The sequence below is a fragment of the Canis lupus genome, chromosome 12 (genome assembly GCF_003254725.2).
Source record: "Canis lupus dingo isolate Sandy chromosome 12, ASM325472v2, whole genome shotgun sequence".
Taxonomy (NCBI): Eukaryota; Metazoa; Chordata; class Mammalia; order Carnivora; family Canidae; genus Canis; species Canis lupus.
In genome coordinates this window covers 72,215,437-72,234,878 of record NC_064254.1, presented here as the reverse complement: position 1 = coordinate 72,234,878, position 19,442 = coordinate 72,215,437, and the positions used below count along the sequence as shown (strand labels likewise).

Sequence of the window (19,442 nt, the reverse complement as noted above, 5' to 3'; positions counted from 1 at the left end):
ATTTATCTTCCTCTCCATTTTAATTTCACATTTTTACATAGTTATCTAGCCTAGTATTTCTCAAACCCAACTCCCATTATTAATAGCTGGTGAGTGTGGCACCTGGGTGGCTCACTCGGTTTAGCATCTGACTCTTGGTTTCAGGTCAGGTCATGATCTCCGGGTCCTGAGATCAGGCCCCACGTCGGACTCCATGCCCAGCACAGTCTACTTGTTACTCTCCCTCTTGCTCCTCCCCTGCCCTCTCTCTCATAAATAAATAAAATCTTTAAAAAAAAAAAATAGCTGGTGAGTTTTGAAAAAATTCTGCTATCTAGGCTCCACCCTCAAACCAGTTAAATTACATACAAAGGTACAGATTTGAGAATCATGGATAACCTTTCCTTGGACTCCTCAAGTGAGGGAACCTTACTCCCTTCCCAGTTTTGTTAAGTTTACTTAGAAATGCCCTGCCTTGTAACATCCAGATTGCCAAGCAGGCTCTCAGCACCCATATTTTGACCCATGCAGTCTCGCAGAATGTAATTACCCTGGTTCCACAGAGTTCTTTTAAGTCCTTAAAGATCATCCCAGATAATCCCGTCCTCCTAACAGCTCCCTGCCCCCTCCACCACCATCACCACAAACTTGGCTAGATAAAAAATCCTTCAATATTCCTTATCCATGGTGTATGCTAATAAACAGGATTCATTATGTCAGTTTTTCCTAAAGTCAAGTGCCCTGAACTGAACAAAGTAACATCCAAAGTAAGATTGGAATTCTTACCACCTATACTTTACAAAGTATCTTTCCTTAAGTGGATCTTGTGAGAACATTAGCTTTTGGGGCAGCAATATTACCCTTTCCATGTCTAGTAAGATTAAATTTTACCAAACCCTTAATTTTTTTTTAAAGACTTTATTTCTTCATGAGAGACAGAGAGAGACAGAGACACATGCAGAGGGAGAAACAGGCTCCACGCAGGGAGCCCAGGATCACATCCTGGGTGAAAGGCAGTGCTAAACTGCTGAGCCACCGGGGCTGCCCAAACCGTTAAATTTTGAAGTATTCACGTGATGCTGAATTAGGTTCCTTTATGTTCTACTTCATTGAAGTTTGTGTCCAACACTTTACATATATCTATATTAATTTTTATTAAATTGTATTAAATTTATTTTAATTATTTGTGTTTGGATGATCAATTATTCCTAATGAGTAATTTTACCTCCCTAATTTCATGTCATTTGCAAATCTGGTCTGTAGCCAGGTCATTGCTTAAGTTCTCCCAGGAAGCTTCCTTTCAGAGTAACACAGCCTCTTTAGGATCTTTCTGTAATATGGATCCACCTATTCTCCTCATTCCCACCCTCAGTTTAACTTTGTCCTCGGGCATCAGCAAACAAAGTTGGTACCTCTTTATAAATTAGGAATGATGTCCCCTTTAGGCTGAGGGATTAGAAAGTGTGCCAATTCCTCCTAGGTATGTGTCCATACCTGATGTACTTTCTCTTTCAATTTCCCTTGTCAAAAAAGGGAACAACTTAGTAATATTTTTACATTGTTGAGAGTCTCTTTTTTAACGGCAGTATTAATATTTTAATATTACTTCAACTGTGGTTTGAAATTTTTCTGAACAAAAAGCTGGAGAAATATTTAAAATGTTATATAGCTTATTTTTATCAGTCACCAAAAATAGAAAATACAAAAGTACACAGATAAAGGAATAATTGATAATTTTGGTCAACTTCTATCAAGGTAACAATAATACTCATATTTAAAAGATTGTTCTGTAACTGGAGACTTTAGGAAGTAAGTAGGAAGCACATACTATGGGGAAGAGTTGCCAGTGATGTTATTTCCTACAGTTCTAGATAGACCCAGTTGGGACATTACCCCAAATTGACCACATACATAGAAACTTCAGATTCATGTACTCCTCTACAAAGTTCTAGAAATATGGGTCTTCTCATTAAGGGCTTTATTTCAGCACACATTTCTTGAGGATGATGTCTACTAATCGAGCAGAGGTTTGCGTTGCAGAACCAGCCACAGCAACTGAATGGGTGATTCACGTTAAGCCTATGCATGTCTTCTGACCTCGTAGTAACTTCATTTCCAAGTCTTCATTTCTTTAAGCTTCAGACTCTGATTCTAGCACGGCAGCTTAGTATTGGGAAATGAGTATGTTCTCCACTTGCTTTCTAGTCCGTGTACTTACCCAGTTTGAATCCATTTACATTTTCTCGATCACATCGATAGTAGCTAATGTTGAGTGATAAATATGTGATCCCTACCACCTCACTGTTGTGTGGTAGCTCTTTCTTTGGTCATTTAAGTGACCAAAGATGTTACTAAAAATAGATACTCTTTTGTTTTTGGAATTTGTCATTGTTTTCTTTCTTTATTTTTTTTTTTTTTTTAAATTTTTATTTATTCATGATAGGCACACAGTGAGAGAGAGAGAGGCAGAGACACAGGCAGAGGGAGAAGCAGGCTCCATGCACCGGGAGCCTGACATGGGATTCGATCCCGGATCTCCAGGATCGCGCCCTGGGCCAAAGGCAGGCGCCAAACCGCTGCGCCACCCAGGGATCCCCATTGTTTTCTTTATTAAAGTATAATTTATTTGCAGCATAAGAATGTTCATAGCAGTTTTATTTGTCATAGTTGAAAGCTAGAATCAAATCAATGTCTACCAAAGGTGAATGTGTACATCACGATGTATTCATAAATGGCACATGACTCAGCAACAAGGAACAAACTACTGATCACGTAACAACATGGATGCATCTCAAAAACATTTTTATTTTTTATTATTTAAAAAAAAATTTATTTATTTATTCATGAGAGACACAGGCAGAGGGAGAAGCAGGCTCCATGCAGGGAGCCCGACGCAGGACTCCATCCCGGGACCCCAGGATCACGCCCTGGGCTGAAGGTGGTGCCAAACCGCTGAGCCACCCAGGGATTCCTCAAAAACTTTAAGTGAAGGATGCCAGAGAAGAGAGTACATTCTAGGGGCGCCTGGGTGGCTCAGTCCGTTAAGTGTTTGACTCTTGAGTTTGGCTCAGGTCATGGTCTCAGGGTTGTGAGACTGAACCCCAAACTTGGGTCCACCCTTAGTGCGGAGTCTGCTTAAAATCCCTCTGCCCCCCACCTCGCTGTGTGCTATCAGTCAATAAAAAAGAGTACATACTACATAACTCCATATATGTGAAGTTCAGTGGTTTGGGAAACTTAACCATGGTGATAGAAATCCAAAGAATGGTTGCCTCAGGGCTGTAGAGTAACTGGAAAGAAGCATGAGCAAACTTTCAGGGGTGATAGTGAGGCACCATTATCTTGATTTGGGCGATGATAACACAGACGTACCCATTTGTTAAAACCTGTCAAGTTGTACAATTAAGAGTCATGCATTTTAGTGAATGTAAGCTATAACCATAAATAATAGATTTAAAAATACTGTCATGAATTCAAAAATTGGAATTCTATTTGCCCATTTCCACTATTTTGACTTTTCTTCTGTGCTTAAATAAAAGCTGTTGACTCTGGGGTGCCCGAGTGGCTCAGATGGTTAAGCATTTTGCATTTGGCTCATGTTGGGACCTCCACGTCTTGGGGTCTAGCTCCAGTCGGGCTCCCTGCTCAGCAGGGAATCTGCCTCTCCCTCTGACTCCACCACCCACCACGCTCTCTCTCATGTGAATAAATCTTTAAAAACAAAAAGCTGCTGACTCTGTTTGCAAGTTCTTCTTCTTGCTGTATAATTTCATTTATAATCCCAATTTTGGGAATACTTTTTTTTCTTTTGTTACTTTCCTCCTTCAATTCTAGGTAGAAGTTGCTCTCTAGAGATTTCCTTAATTTACAAGCTAAGAAGTTCTCTTATCCTCTCATCACTGAAGATGTTGATCTGCTCAGGACATATAACCCGTAGGTAGTGCTGATACACTCAACATTCTTGCTGGGTTTCCCTTTTCACTTCTGCACGTTCAGATGCTACATGACGATTCTCTGATCTTATTTGGACCTTTTTTCTCTGACTCTTCAGCTTCAACCTACTACTCTCCATTACCCTAATGTCGTAGGTTGCAAAGGGTGGTCCCCAGACCAGCAGCGTGAGGTTCACTTAAATCTTGTTAGAAATGCAATCTTGAGAACCCCATTACTGCCCTGTGGAATCTAACCTGAGTGGAATCTAGCAACTGTATTTTAACCAGCACTACAGGTGATTGTGATACGTGCTAATGTTTGGGGATCATCTGCCCTAAACCCTATTGCTGCTCCTGCTTCATCTCTTTTTTTAAGATTTTATTTATTCACAAGAGACACAGAGAGGCAGAGACCCAGGCAGAGGTTTCTTACTGCCTGGGATGGAGCCCCTGCTCAGCGGGGAGTCTGCTTGGTCCCTCTCCTTCTGCCTCCCAGCCTGCATGTACGCACATGCTCTGTCAGATAAGTAACTATAATCTTAAAAAAAAAAAAAAAAAAAAAAAAAAAAACAGAATTAGCCAAAGTAGTTCAAATGTTTTATATCCTTCTGGAATTCGGCTGCTGAACAGCACAGAACTCAGGGTATCACTGTGAAATGTAGAGAATGTGTTATGGAGGCTTGAGTCAACTGGGTGATAACTTAGAACAGCACTTGAAACTTCATTGTCATCCTCTTCACCAGGCTAAGCTCTAACTTCCCTTAGCATAATAAAGGGCTGTGTTGAGATGGTTCAGTACGTGGTGATCTAGGTCTGTGGTAGAGACGACTCCGTATAGTAGTCACAAACATTTACAAACCTGACTCTCAAGGTGTATGTGGGCTTCTCCCAATGGTGTTTGGGAAGTCTGCCAGTTATTTTGTTTTTTTTACAATGAATACAGGTATTACTGGTATTCATTAGGGACATTAGGGAAGCTAGATATCCTGCAATGTGATGGACAGTGTCCCATACAGAGTAATCATCCAGTGCTAAATATATAGATGACAAAATCTAGTATTTAAGCCTAGAACCTAATACCATTTTACATATAAAAATATTTTGCACTGTTATTTATTGTTTTTTAAGTAAGCTCCACCCCCGACTTGGGATGACTCAAGAGTCACATGCTCCTGGCTGCTATATGTAAGTGATAAATCACTAAATTCTATTCCTAAAACCAATATTACACTCTGTGTTAACTAACTGGAATTTAAATAAAAACTTGCAACAGGGCAGCCTGGGGGGCTCAGCAGTTTAGCGCCACCTTCTAGTCCAGGGCTGATCCTGGAGTCCTAGGATTGACCCATGTCGGGCTCTCTGCATGGAGCCTGCTTCTCCCTCTGCCTGTGTCTCTCTTTCTCTCTCTCTCTGATGAATAAATAAAATCTTAAAAAAACAAAACCAAACAAAACTTGAAACAAAAAAGAGTCATATGCTCTACCAAATGAGCAAGCCAGGCCCTCCTTTCTTCCTGCAGTGTTTTAAACACTATTTTTTGAAAGCAACTTATTTCATCTACTGTAAAACATTGTAAGATACACCATTATCTAGCACTAAGAATGAAAACAAATGCTAATGAAATTCTGACACAAAACTTTCTAACATTTACAATTTTTGTGTTACCAACAATCAACAGAGTAAAAAGGAACCTACAGAATGGGAGAAAACATTTGCAAATCATATATCTGAAAAGGTTAATCTCCAAAATATGTAAGGAACTAGTGATTCTAAGGTACAGCCATCTAACTACTGTATCATGTCATTTTTATTTTTAAAGATTTTATTTATTTATTCATGAGATACACAGAGAGAGGCAGAGACACAGGCAGAGGAAGAAACAGCCTCCTTGCAGGGAGCCTGACGTGGGACTCGATCCTGGGACCCCAAGGTCATGCCCTGGGCTGAAGGCAGGTGCTAAACTGCTGAGTCACCCAGGGGCCCCCCTCATCATGTCATTTAATGCAGGCAGGACTTCTTTTTATTGCACTAAGTCTTTCCCCACTTCCAGCTATTCTGTCTCCTGACTCCCAATTTGCGAGATAAAAAAAAAAAATTGAAACTAAGGGGTTTAAATGATCTGTTAAACAAACATGTTATTCTGGATCCTCCGAAAAGCAGAAGTCAAGCTGGGATTAAATATACAAAGGTCTTATTAGGGGAAAATGACTGTGTGAGTGAGATGGGGAGGGAGCCAGAAAAAAAAGACGGGAGAGCCATCTGTCCAGAAAGCAAATCTGATTGAGTGAAAAGGGGAGCAAGAGAAAGTTGGGTGGAAGCGTCCTAGACTCCTGTGCCATCCAAGGAAGATTCAGCAAGGCCACCAGGGAGTCCTTGAGGCAACCAGAGTCAGCTGTTGGCTGAGTCCCACATCCTCTAGGAATGGTCTTGCCTTCAGTACCCTAGCCATACTCAGCCATTGGCTGGAGGGCTCATAGGAGGTATGGCCGGAATGCAAAGGAGACTAGAGATTTCAGGGTGCAGCATTCAGACCCTTGAACAATTACTCTCCTTGTATTAGGAAGGCTGGAAGGTGCATTTTCATGGCTACCACATGAAACTTCACACTACATTGGTGCCAAAGCCAGATCCATCCTTGACTCATACCTGTAAGAAATTCAATTAGCCCAGCATCCTCTTTGAATGTGAAGGAAGTTGTTCTTCAGCCATTGTTTTCTCAAAAAGCAGGACGGCTTTCTACTGGAAATGCCAATTTTGCGTGGCCCTGGACACACAGGCTCTGTCTGCTAAAGATGCCTTTGTCCTGTCTGAGGAAGAGAAAAGTTTCCATGGAATGCTTCTGTTGCTGCTCAACTTAATTCTGGGCTTTGGAGCCCTGGAGTGGTGACTCATTTAGTCATAGGGACAGAACTCCTTCCATATGTTAAGGGTAATTTAGGGGAAATTGTTTGAAAATTCAGTATCTTTTGGCTGTAATGGTACATGAAATACATTTTAAAGAAGAAAAAAAGGAAAGATGGAAACGGGGGTGAGGAAGGAGGAAAGCAACTTACGGAGTAAGGGTCACCTACATTACAATATTGACCCGTTACTCTGAGAAGAGGGTAGGTAAAGACAGGTTGGGTGAGCTTACTATTTTTAAAAAGTAAGGCTCTGTGCTCAACATGGGGCTCAAACTCACAACCCAGAGATCAAAAGTCACATGCTCCATTGACTGAGCCAGCCGGGTGCCCCTTAGGATTCCTATTTTATAAAATGTGGAAATGGAGATAAAAAAAGTTAAACCACTTGCCCAAATTCCCACTGCTCATGAAGGCAGAAATGAACTCCAGCCCATGTCTTTTGCCCTCCTCCAGTAAGACTGGGTCTACACAATACCAATAAAGAAAAAACAAATGAACAAAGGGAATGTTCTCTCTGATGGATTGAGAACTGTTGACTTTAAGCCTTGAATCCAGGATCATGAATTCCTGCTTCTTTTAGTGTTCAGGCACTTCCCCAACGACTGTTAGTATCTTTCTGGATGGGCAGAGGGGAACAGGACAGTAAGACATAACATTAAATTGGGATGGTCATACAGTCTTACTTCTAAGAAAGCACCTTTACATTTTACATGTTGGGTGGAATTGCAGAAAAATATAATAAATGAGTGTACAGGTTCCTGAGTCAGATTACGGCTCTATCACTTTTGTGTGACTGTGGATAAGCAACTCGGTTCCTCTTTGCTGCAGTTCCTTCTAAGGTAACGTAGGATGAAGTCATAATATTATTACCTCACAGGGTTATTCTGAGGATTAAATGAGATAACACATTTAGAAAACACTAAGTAAATGTAGGCCCTAATGAATATATAACCAGAAACCCTATCATTCTGAAAAAACATGCCGGGCTCCAGCTCCAGCTGGGGTGGGTCTCTCGAAGGAAAGGCCGGCGTCGGCAAATGAGGGGACGCACAGAGTCAGGGTGCAGACACGTCCTGATCATTTCGGAGGGGCTTTATTTATACCATTTTACATTGCCTTGCTTTTCCAGTTTCTTTTTTAGTAAATAATTACATTTTACATTTTATCGCAAACATCTTAGATCATTCTAAAGATTAAGAAACATCTTTTTCATACGAAATATTTTTCCTTTCAGTTTCGACTGCTATAATGAACATGACCTTTATTGATTTCTTGAGAAAGCAGTGAGTGTGATGTAAAAGACAAAAGTGCTAGACAGAGCGTGGCCTATTCTAGTGGAAAAACAAGTCTATGGTAATATGGTTACATGAAAGGGGTTATTATTTTAAAGGTTATATACAGAAATGTTTAACTTTCTTCTAGCAGTTTACAGTACCCACAACTTATTTTATCATGTGTTCCACTGGTTAACTGTTGTCTCTTTAACTTGACGCTTAAGAGGTACCTGAAGGACTTCTTCCATGACAGCTTTAACTGGGCTAGGTTCCCAGATTTATTTTACCCTTAACTGATAAAAAAACTCAGCATTTCTCATATTAGAGGAATTACAGAGTGGGGGGTGGGGGGCATTGGGTTTTATTCCAAGAAGCATGTTGGAAATTTTAATTATTTTTAGACTCCATATTTATTTTATGGAAATTCCCCAATAGTATTATAATGATGCTAAAGATGGCCAAAAACAAAGTGAAAGGAATCCATGGGAGCCAGCTGTGGCTTCTCCTGATTTTCAGGATTAACTCCCATGCCTGGACTTTGTCAAACAGCATGAGTAGCCTGGCTCCCACCAAAAGCAACCTTGTTGTTCAAGAGTAACAACAGTGGGTATTTCCTAAATTTTCCAGTACTTACTATACACTTTAGTAAAATCGTTCCTATTTGACTATACTAATTTATGTTTGAACTTTTGTTAAACTCCTTGTCCTGTGGCAAATGAAAATTACCTCCTGGATTTTCTTTTTTTAAAGATTTTATTTATTTATTCATGAGAGATACACAGAGAGGCAGAGACATAGGCAGAGGGAGAAGCAGGCTCCACACAGGGAGCCCGACGTGGGACTCGATCCCGGGTCTCCAGGATCTGGCCCTGGGCTGAAAGCAGCACTAAACTGCTGAGCCACCTGGGCTGCCCCCCTCCTGGATTTTCATGGCATTTCTTGCGAGTATTTTTCCATATGGTCATGTTACTGACATACCTTTTGCTCTGTAGTGAGGCCGATGTCAACTGCCAACAGAACAGGCTTTGTCATGTACTCCAAATCCTATATTCTAATATGCAAACAAAATGATTCATACCTATAATACATAATCCACTCAACTCAAAATGAAATACTAGCATAGTCATACTATTCATTTTGGTTAAATCTTTTACATTTTTCATTTAACTCAAGTAATCAAATTCATTACAATCTCCAATGAGATAGTCCCTGGGCCTACTATAGTAGATGCCAAGGATGCAGCCATCCTTGCCTACTTGGCATGAGGAGACTAATCTGCATAAAACAACCAAGAAAGTTAAAGATAGAAGGTAAATTCTAATTTGCACGGTAAAGGTCATAGGAGCTATAGAAATTGAGGACTGTTAGAACGGTAAGGTGATAAGGGAAGGTCATGCATAGGAGATGGGAGGAGGCAGTTTGGCAATTAATATATGTCTCCATCATGAGGGAGTCAACCCTGTGATCCTGGGTCCTTGTTTAGGATTATTAAATGCATTAAAATGCTAATGCAATCTACATGAGGTAAGCTTGAATGGAGTTTCAAGGATGGGCAGGTTATTATTGTGGAAAATGATCCCCTTGACAGGAACAATCAAAGCTAGGGATGGGGATGTTTCAAGCAGTGGAGATAAAAGTCCTTTGTATATGCAACAAAAGAAAAAAGGTTCAGAGGTAGCAGTAGTTTTAAGTAACTTTCTAATTTTCTGTTGCAAATAGCAAATGCTACCTTTCTTGTATGGATTCTTTAAGAAAGGAAACAAGGCAGAGCAGTGTCAAAGTATAACCCAAAGTCACAAATACACTAAATTATAGCACAATGTTTACTTATTTACAAAGAGGATAAATTAGTAAATGGATTTCACCCCACAGAGGCAAAACAGGATTTATTAAAACGGGGGAAAAAAGGAGAGAAAAATAATTGTAGTCTGAGAAGAGTGCATCTTGTTTGTACAGTTTTTAATTTTTTAAAAAAATCTTATTTATTCATGAGAGAGACAGAGAGAGGCAGAGACACAGGCAGAGGGAGAAGCAGGCTCCACGCAGGGAGCCTGACGTGGGACTCGATCCCAGAACTCCAGGACCACGCCCCGAGCCAAAGGCAGGTGCTCAACCAGGGGGCCACCCAGGCATCCCTGTTTGTACAGTTTTTATGGGTTATCTGATTAGCTGGTAGCAGTCAATCTGGACAGTCTGTCCTTGAGTAGGCGGACTAGGGGCACAAAAATATCTTGAATGTTTCTGAACTGTCTGGTAAACCTTTGTGAGCTACCCCATGAAGCTGCGGGACAGGCTGCTCCTCTGTGCCACCTGCCAGTATCTCTCTCAGCACCTCATTCTTAGTTGCACAGGGTCTGCACTACCTCCCTCAATACACCTGCTACTTTTCCGTAACTCTGTTTCCCCTACACCCTGACTTTTCACTGGATCCTCTCCCGAGTCCTAATTTAAAAGCGATCATGATCTGGGGTGCTCTGTAGCGTAGTAGTTTCTATCACAAAGAGTCACAAACATTTTTCTAATATGAATTTAAGATGCGGAACAAAAATATGCAAAATTCAAGTTTTCCTTCATTCTTGCGTTTGTCTAAGGATCAACACCAGTATTTCCACACTGCAGCAAACAGCACGTGGTACGGAATTAACACCACTGCTAGATGAATCGTATGAACTGACTGGAAAAGGCACATTTCGGGTAGCTATTTTAACACTGACGTTTTAGACGCCACTTAAAATATTTTTAGTTGGACGATTACGAGTTGCAGTGCCTGCGAACAAACAGCTGCTGTTGCTCCCGCCCGCCGGGGACTACCACAGGGGCTATTGTGGCAACTACTCCTGGGCTTCGAGCTCGCGCGGACTCCGAAGCAGGAGCTCCTCCCGGCTCAGGGCTGGGCCACATCCACGGCACGTGCCATTTTGGAAATTACACTCTCCTGAGATCACGTCTTTTTCCGTGATGCTTCAAGGCCGGGTCTGCGCGCTCGCGCGAGTGGGTCGACGCCAGTGAGGAACGTACCTTGACCGCGTGTATTACTTCAGAGCGCAGCGGGCCTGGCGTCCGGTCGCCCCCGGGGTCGGCCGACGGGCGCAGCCTTCGTGGTGTCCGGTCGGGAAGGCCGAGGCTTCCGTCTCCACCGCGCCGAGGTGCGTAAGTCACCACTTTTTTTTTTTTTAAGATTCTAATTAATTACTCAGGAGAGAGAGAGAGAGAGAGAGAGACCCGGGCGAGGGAGAGGCAGGCTCCCGGGTCCCGCCCTCCGCCGCGGGGCCGCCGCTCTGCTCACCTCCAGCCTCGGGGGCCCCTCGGCGTCCTCGCCTGAGGGAGGGGAGCGCGGGGCCGCGGCGGCGGGGACACTCACCCAGCGCCCCGGAAGCGCCGCCGCCGCCGCGGCCCGCGAACCCACGCCCGCGCGCGCAGACCCCGGAAACCCGGAATCCCCAGGCCCCGCGAACTCTCGCGCGACGTGAGGACGCGCGCCTCCGGCCGCCGTGACGTCAGCGGTTGCCATAGCAGCATCCTCCGGGAGTGCGCGAGCGGCGGGGACCGGGACGCCGTCCTGCTGCGGGTCCCTGCCCCGAGATGAGCGCGCCGGCCGAGGGCAGGCACCTCCCTGCCGCCCGAGACTGCGGCGCGGCGGCGGCGGAGGCCGACCCCGCCCCGGGCCCCCCGGACGCGACCCCGGGCCGGGCCGAGGGGATGGCGGACGCGGGTGAGGGCGGCGTGCAGACGGCCGCGGGGGGCGCCCCGGCCCGGAGCCCGGCTGGAGGCGCCCCGGCGCTCCGCGTTCGAGTGTTCGGGAGTCGCGGCCGCGGGGCGGGCAGAGCGGGCCCCCGAGAGCGCCTGCTGCCCGCGGAAGGCTCGGCCGCCGCCGGTGCCCAGGAGCACGGCTGTCCGCGGAGAGAGCCGCGGGGCCCTGCTGCGGAGAAAGCCCTAGAAGCCTGCGGCGCGGGGGCGTCGGGGGCGCAGGGGGCGCAGGGGGCGCCGGGGGCGAAGGCCAAGGAGCTGCCGGCCAAGTGCGCCGCGGAGGGGGAGGGAGCAGCCGCGGGGGCGGCGGAGGACGGGCAGGCGATGCCCAAGGAGAAGGGGGCGGCGGGGACCCAGGAGGAGGCGCGGGCCAAGGCCCCGAAGGTCGGCAGCTGCATGGACTCGCTGGAGGCCATCGACCAGGAGCTGTCGAACGTCAACGCCCAGGCCGACCGGGCCTTCCTGCAGCTGGAGCGCAAGTTCGGCCGCATGCGCAGGCTCCACATGCAGCGCAGGAGCTTCATCATCCAGAACATCCCGGGCTTCTGGGTCACGGCCTTCCGCAACCACCCGCAGCTGGCGCCCATGATCAGTGGCCAGGATGAGGACATGATGAGGTACATGATCAATCTGGAGGTGGAGGAGCTCAAGCACCCCAGGGCCGGCTGCAAGTTCAAGTTCATCTTCCAGGGCAACCCCTACTTCCGCAACGAGGGGCTCGTCAAAGAGTACGAGCGCAGGTCCTCGGGCCGGGTCGTGTCCCTGGCCACGCCCATCCGCTGGCACCGGGGCCAGGACCCCCAGGCTCACATCCACAGGAACCGGGAAGGAAGCACCATCCCCAGTTTCTTCAACTGGTTCTCGGACCACAGCCTCCTAGAATTCGACAGGATCGCGGAGATCATCAAGGCCGAGCTGTGGCCCAACCCCCTGCAGTACTACCTGATGGGCGAGGGGCCGCGCCGGGGCATCCGGGACCCCGCGAGGCAGCCGGCCGAGAGCCCCAGGTCCTTCCGGTTCCAGTCCGGCTAGCGGCGCCCCGGCCGCCCGCGCCCCCGCCCCCGCGCCCCCGCGCCCCGGCCCTGCGCCTGGCCCGCAGCACGCCCTCTGTCCGCCCGTCTCGGCGCGGCCCCGCGGCGGCCCCGCTTCTCCTCACCCCTCAGTCGCTTGTAAGGTTGACCCTTGGATGCCCGCGTCCTGGTCCACGTCCCGCGTGCACGCGCCGCCTCGGCCCGGCCCCGGCCCCGGCCCCGGCCCCGGCCCTCAGTGCAGCTGCTCACCGGCCGCCGCGCGGCTGAGGCGGCTGAGGCGGCTGAGGCGGGAATGAGGCGGCCGGCGAGCGCCCGGTGCAGCCGCGTGGCTCCTCTGCCGGGGGCCCGGGAACCCCCCCCCGCCCCTTGTGTCTTGCAAGTCTGTTGCTGCAGGTGGGCAGCGCTCTGTGCTCGCGCCTGGAGCGTGGCCCTCCGGAGCCGCCGCGGCCCCTGGACCTGGGCAGCCCCCACCCCCCGGGGCTCGGAGGACCCGGCTGCGCTCCGGGGGGCCGCCCCGTACCTGCACCCCCCTCCTGCCCCTCCCGCCCTCCCGCCCCTCCCCCTCTTTCTAGAACAGCTCGAGCTCCGAAGTGGAGAGCCTCGGGGGCCCGGGCGGGCTTTGTGCTTCACCTGCTCCCGGCCCCGCCCCCCAGCTCCGAGAGCCTCCGACGGAGACCTGTGGGCGACTCGGGGCGTCGGGGCCGCGGCGACCCCCCGCCCTGCCCGCCCTGGAGTCCCCGGGAAGCAGGGAAGGGCGGCGGCGGCGCGGGACGGATTTAAGGAGAGCCGGAGCCGGTGGCCACCGAGGCGGCCGGAGCGGAGTTTCACTCTCCTTCTTTAGACCTGGAAACTGGGGGGACGGGGAGCCCCAAGAAACAACCCGGGGCAGCGCTGCGGGGCACCCTCCCCTGCTTCCTCACGCCCCCGCTTCCGTCCCTAGAAACCCGGCCGCGTTGCCGAGACGCCAGGCTTCCCCGCCGGGGTCGGGGTGTGTGCAGCTGAGTGTTCCGGCGGCTGCGCGTGCGGCCCCGACTGCCCGCCGCCCCCTCCCCTCCTCTCCCCCCTCTCCCCTCCCCCCTCCCCCCGGAAGGCTTTGCCCGAAGCTCCCGGAGCGCTAGGGAGGCCTGGGCACCGCGGGGGGGAGGGGGAGGGGGGAGGGGGTGTTTGCTGTCGCCGAGGCCCGACTGCTGCGAAGTGGTCTTGGAAGGGCCCCGGGAAGCTGGAGCCCCGGGGGGGGGGGGGGGGAGCTTTTCCGGGAGCCCAGGGGGTCTCAGAGTGCTTGATGTTTAAACAGGATGCTTGGAGGACTTTTCCCGAATTCCCTTGAATTCACCAGTAGATTTTTGTACACGAAGATGCAAGTCTGGATGTTTTCTCTCTATTACTATAGGAGTGATTTTCTCTGTGGAAAATTAGTGGTATATGCTCCTTGTTTCTCTGTGTTTGAGTAAAATCCTGCTCATTCCTTTCTCTACTTTTGCTTGCTGGCAAAATCGACACTTACAGGCCTGCTTTTTGCTCGTAATTGAGAACGTGTGCAAAAATACCGAACTTGTTTCCTGCGCAGTATGAAACCTGTGAACACTCATTAATATATCAGCTTGTCCTGGTCTGTCTTCACCCGTAGTTCTATTCTTAGAAATATAATTTGAATGTGATCTTTGAAATCTTGCAAGTTGTTGCTGTGTCTTGTGCAAGTAATCTCTAAAAAACCCCCATAACTCCTATTGTCGTGATATTCCTTGCCCTAATAGTAACGTGGTACTTGACATTAATGTCCCTGACCAGTGTAAGTACTTGTAGAACTGCTCTGTCAAACTAAACAAGGATCGTTAAGTACTTTAGTATTCTGTGTGCTCAAAGGAAAAATAAAGTCTGTCAGTCTGCTGTATTTCTTGTTTTCAACAAAAAATAAAAATAAAGTTCTGTGTTGTCTAGTCTAATAAAAGATTGGGAAATCATTAAAGTTATCAAATTATCACAGTAAACATTTGTCCTGAAGTTTCCAAAAAAACCAAAAAAACAAAAAACCAGCCACCAAATTTCTAAGGTGCTTTTTTGCTTAGAAAATGGTAAATAAGAGGCCTAACTACATGCTCATGAACATAATTTTTCTATTCAACCAGTATAGTTTTTGAAGGTAATTAAAGCACCATTTCTTGTTTTTGGTCACTTAAAATATTTACAGCGGAAAACATTTTTGGCTTTTTATGTTTTAATTCCAGGTAATTAACCTACACTGTTACATTAGTTTCAGGTCTACAATACAGTGATTCAACAATTTCATACGCCACCTGGTGCTCATTTTAGCAAGTGCGCTCCTAAATCCCCATCACCCATTTAAGGTATCCCCCAGCATCCCCCACCACCTCCGGTCTGAGTCATCAGTTTGTTCTCTATAATTGACTGTTTCTTGATTGGTCTCTTCCCCCCCCCCCCCCACCTTTGTTTCTTAAATTCCACATATGAATGAAGTCAGAATGGTATTTGGCTTTGACTGACTTAGTGGAAAACTATTCTTAATGCACCATCCTTGTTTACTACATTTGTGTTAATCGTGATCTTACTCTTTCCTCAGAAGATAGATTTTTGGAAGGAGTTAATCATTGTATATTCTACAAGTGCTTCTTAATTTCTTTTCCTACAAGGTGCAGTGCTTTAAAAAGAAAGAATAACAAATTGTGACTGACATAGTATCTAGAAACCTGATCCCACACATCCCAATCTCAATGACTAAGTCCTGTTAGGCAGGACTGCTGCTGTTAGTCCAGCAGCTGTCACATGAAGGGTTAGGAGTTGGGAGGGCCCTGGCTATTGCAAGATCTGTGAAAATGAATGGTATTTGTAGCCATCTAAACAAAAATTTTACATAAATGGCCCCAAATTATTACTAAACAGACCTGCTGACTCTTGGTGCAGTCCATTCTTGCAAGTTTTACTTGCTTAAGTATAATTTTTCTAGGCCTGGATAACTTTTTTTTTTTAAGATTTTATTTATTTATTAGAGACACAGAGAGAGAGAGGGACAGAGGGGGAAGCAGGCTCCACGCAGGAAGCCCGACATGGGAATCGATCCGGGGTCTCCAGGATCAGGCCCTGGGCCAAAGGCGGAGCTAAACTGCTGACAGGCCAGGGCTGCCCTAGACCTGGAAAATTTTAAATTTTAGAGAACTATGTTTTCATTGCAACCTCTATACCTATCTTGATTGTAAATTATACTTGTAGTGTTCATTTTACCTTTTCGATTCAGTGATTTTTTTTTCCTGCATTGTCTCTCTTATCCTTTTCTGGACATGGTCAGAAAAATGTCATTTTTATTGTCGTTGGTTTATTATCAGCTTTAACCAATAGTATTCATTTTCCTAGTAGGTTGGTGCTACTCTTTTGTTAGATTACGATGGTTTCTGTTCTGTTGAATAAAATTATACTAAATTAGACATTCTGTAGGTTTCACTTACCAGTTGGTATACTCCTATGTCCCTGCCCCATTTCTTTTCATTGCCTTTTTTCTTCTCAATTCTAGACCCAAATTATTCCTTACGAAGACCTCCAAATCGGTTATGAGGTTCTCGCATCCTCTGATCACCAAACAAGTATCATTTGGTCTGCACAGGCCTATTGCCCTGTTCGTAGGGTCATACTTCATAATTTCCCTAGTCCCCACATAACAGAATCTCCTTGGGCATTCTTCCATTTCTGGGTATTAGACCAGACGATGACAAAAGTCTTGTCTAACCTTCCTTGCTCAAGGTCCCTTCTCCCCGTTACTCCTCTTGCAGCTCCTGCTTCTTTTTCTCCAGTTGACTCAAGTTTCTGTAATGTGTGTATCATAAAAACCAAAATTATCTGTATTCTTATTAAATTCCTTGTTCTATGGGATCCCTGGGTGGCTCAGCGGTTTAGCGCCTGCCTTCGGCCCACAGCGTAGGCCTGGAGTCCTGAGATCAAGTCCCACATCGGGCTCCCTGCATGGAGCCTGCTTCTCCCTCTGGCTCTCTCTCTGTATCTCGCATGAATAAATAAATAAAATCTTAAAAAAAAAATTCCTTGCCCTATAGAGTCACAATTTGAGCCTTGGATATCTGTTCGCATCAGAGATACCGTCTCTGGTTTGACAGTCCTAAGAAATCTGAGGGGTCAGGCACGTCCGTTTATGTTCTCGTGTTACTTTCACTATTCTCACACAAGTTTTACTATCTCCGTTTAGATACTTAAGGAAACAGGCTCAGAGGGCAGCCCGGGTGGCTCAGCTGTTTAGCGCCTGCCTTCCCGGGATCTAGTCCCACGTCGGGCTCTGTCCATGGAGGCTGCTTCTCCCTCTGCCTGTGTCTCTGCCTCTCTCTGTCTCATGAATAAATAAAATCTTTTTTTTTTTTTTTAAAGAAAACAGGCTCCGAAAGTTGAAGTAGATGTGCCTAAGATGCAAGTCACAGAGACATGTATTTTTTAATTTCAAGCCTAGATTATCTTCCACTACCATCATAAACATTTGTACTAAATTTGGCATAAAACAAAAACTATGTGAATAATCAGGACTCAGCTGAAGGCTGTTTTTCATTCATTCATGATTGGTCTTTGAAAGGGGCACTTTTATCACTTAGTTCAGGGTTCCATACAGTCTACAGATTAAAACGCTACTGAGATTTACATATGCGATCTTGATTGCTGCAAACATGAATGAAAATAGAAGTTTGTCGTCTTCATCAAAGGGAGTAAATGCACCAAAAGGACTTTAAATCTTATGATATTTAGTTGCTAGGAACTGTAAAGACATGTTGACATTTGTATTAGAGAATTTGAGTATTTTTAAATTGATTCAACATGGTGATTGCTTTTAATAGGCACTTAGTAATTTATTTATTTTAATCATTTTCTTAAAGATCAAAAAAATTTTTTTAAGTACAATCTCCCCCACTCAGTGTGAGGCTAAACTCACAACCAAGATCAAGAGTCTCGTGCTCTACCGACTGCGCCAGCCAGGTGCCCCAATCTCTTTGTTAAGCTTTAGTCTTTACCAAGAAAGTGCCAAGGCCGAAGCACTAATAAAGTAAAATAAAGTCTTTTTTTTTTTAAGACTCTGAGAACAGGTGCATGGTATGAGAACCTGTTAGGCAATCTATGTGATGCTGTAGTTGTCATTCTAAGTAATGACCTAACATCTCTCAATAGACTCAGATATCCCACCTCCCATTAAGTTTGGAGCAGTTTTCATTATTCCTTTTCCATTTTGGTTTCCTCAGCACCAAAGAGGGAGATTTGCTCAGTATTCAAGGTGAACATTGGAACCTGAGTATGAAGGAAGAGTAGACCTGCTTACCGAGGGCTTTAGTATGTGCGGCTTCCAGGAAGAGTAGAGCTCATTATACGTTTTACTCCCATGGTTCTTGATTTACTCTAACAGGTTAAGTTCTATGGTATAGAACTTTGGTTTAATATTTTTTACTGAATTGTGTTACTTTAGGACAGAGCCTGTTTATTTCTAATCCCTCACATGTCCTAGCATGGTGTGACTGTTAAATTGAAACGTGGGTTCAGACTGAGAATTTGCCCCAATCTACTTCCAATGTTGGAAAACTTAGGTGTTAGTCAACTAAGGGCATGAGTTTTGGGGTGAAACTTGGGCTCATGTACAGACTCTGTTCCTTAGTAACAGTACAATTTTTAGCAAGTATGTTATTTAACCTCCGTCAATTTCAGTGTCCTTATCTGTAAGATTCTATTTTATTTTTTAAAGATTTTATTTATTTTTTCATGAGAGACAGAGAGAGGCAGAGACACAGGCAGAGGGAGAAAGAAGCAGGCTCCGTGCAGGGATCCCGATGCAGGACCCGATCCTGGGACCCCGGGGTCACGCCCTGAGCCGAAGACAGACACTCAACCACTGAGCCACCCAGCATCCCTATCTGTAAAATTTTAATAATTATACACACCTCATAGGGATACTGTAGGGAATAAGGAACATGAAGTAGCCTAGTAAAGAGCACTTACCACCATTATTTCTGAGGATGATTCTAGATACCAACAACAGACACCTTTTTAGATTTACCCTATATGAACTGGACCCAAGGATTTTCAAGGGCCGCACATTGGGTGAGTTAACTCTTGAATCTATCCTAGTCTTGCACTAATCTGGAAATCAGCTCTTAAACCTTCTTCTCAAGAGCCTGAGAAGACCCAAGGGAATGTTCCTGAAACATCACATTTAAGAAAAAGCTATCCATGTGATTCTAATACGGAGTCAAGGTTATTATATCCAGAGATGGTTTGACATTCCATCCTATGCTGGTTTGTTGTATACAGCATAATCACATAGATTTGATTTTCATTCAAACCAGTTCAACAAGTGTGTGTATACACATATATGTGTGTGTATATATATATATGTATACATATATTTGCTTTAAATACACATAAAGTTGTTGGATATGAAAATTGGTGGGGAAAGAGTACCCGATTTGAAGTTTAACAAACTCAGAAGTACAGTTGATCCTTGAATGTGGGAATTAGGGCCTCCTCCCCACGCATAGTCAAAAATACATGTGTACCATGTAAGTCCCCTGCCACACCTGAGGAACA

At 45.8% G+C, this 19,442-nt stretch overlaps 1 protein-coding gene and 1 long non-coding RNA gene across 4 annotated transcripts in view; both read left to right on the top strand.

Annotated features, from left to right (window-relative positions):
- LOC112658537 (uncharacterized) overlaps positions 1 to 19,442 on the top strand; it is a 57,410-nt gene that overhangs the window by 6,914 nt on the left and 31,054 nt on the right. For 2 of the 3 annotated variants that reach the window (XR_007401404.1, XR_007401403.1), the window contains exon 1: positions 10,544 to 11,234. The exons of the other annotated variant lie outside the window; for it this stretch is intronic. This is a non-coding gene — a long non-coding RNA (uncharacterized LOC112658537). Of the gene's footprint in view, positions 1 to 10,543; positions 11,235 to 19,442 lie in introns of those variants that run through there. 3 annotated transcript variants of the gene reach the window in all.
- Positions 11,605 to 13,153, top strand: TSPYL4 (TSPY like 4). The gene has a single exon (XM_025444776.3). The coding sequence runs from the start codon at positions 11,671 to 11,673 to the stop codon at positions 12,865 to 12,867; it is 1,197 nt and encodes a 398-aa protein (XP_025300561.1). The 5' UTR covers positions 11,605 to 11,670; the 3' UTR covers positions 12,868 to 13,153.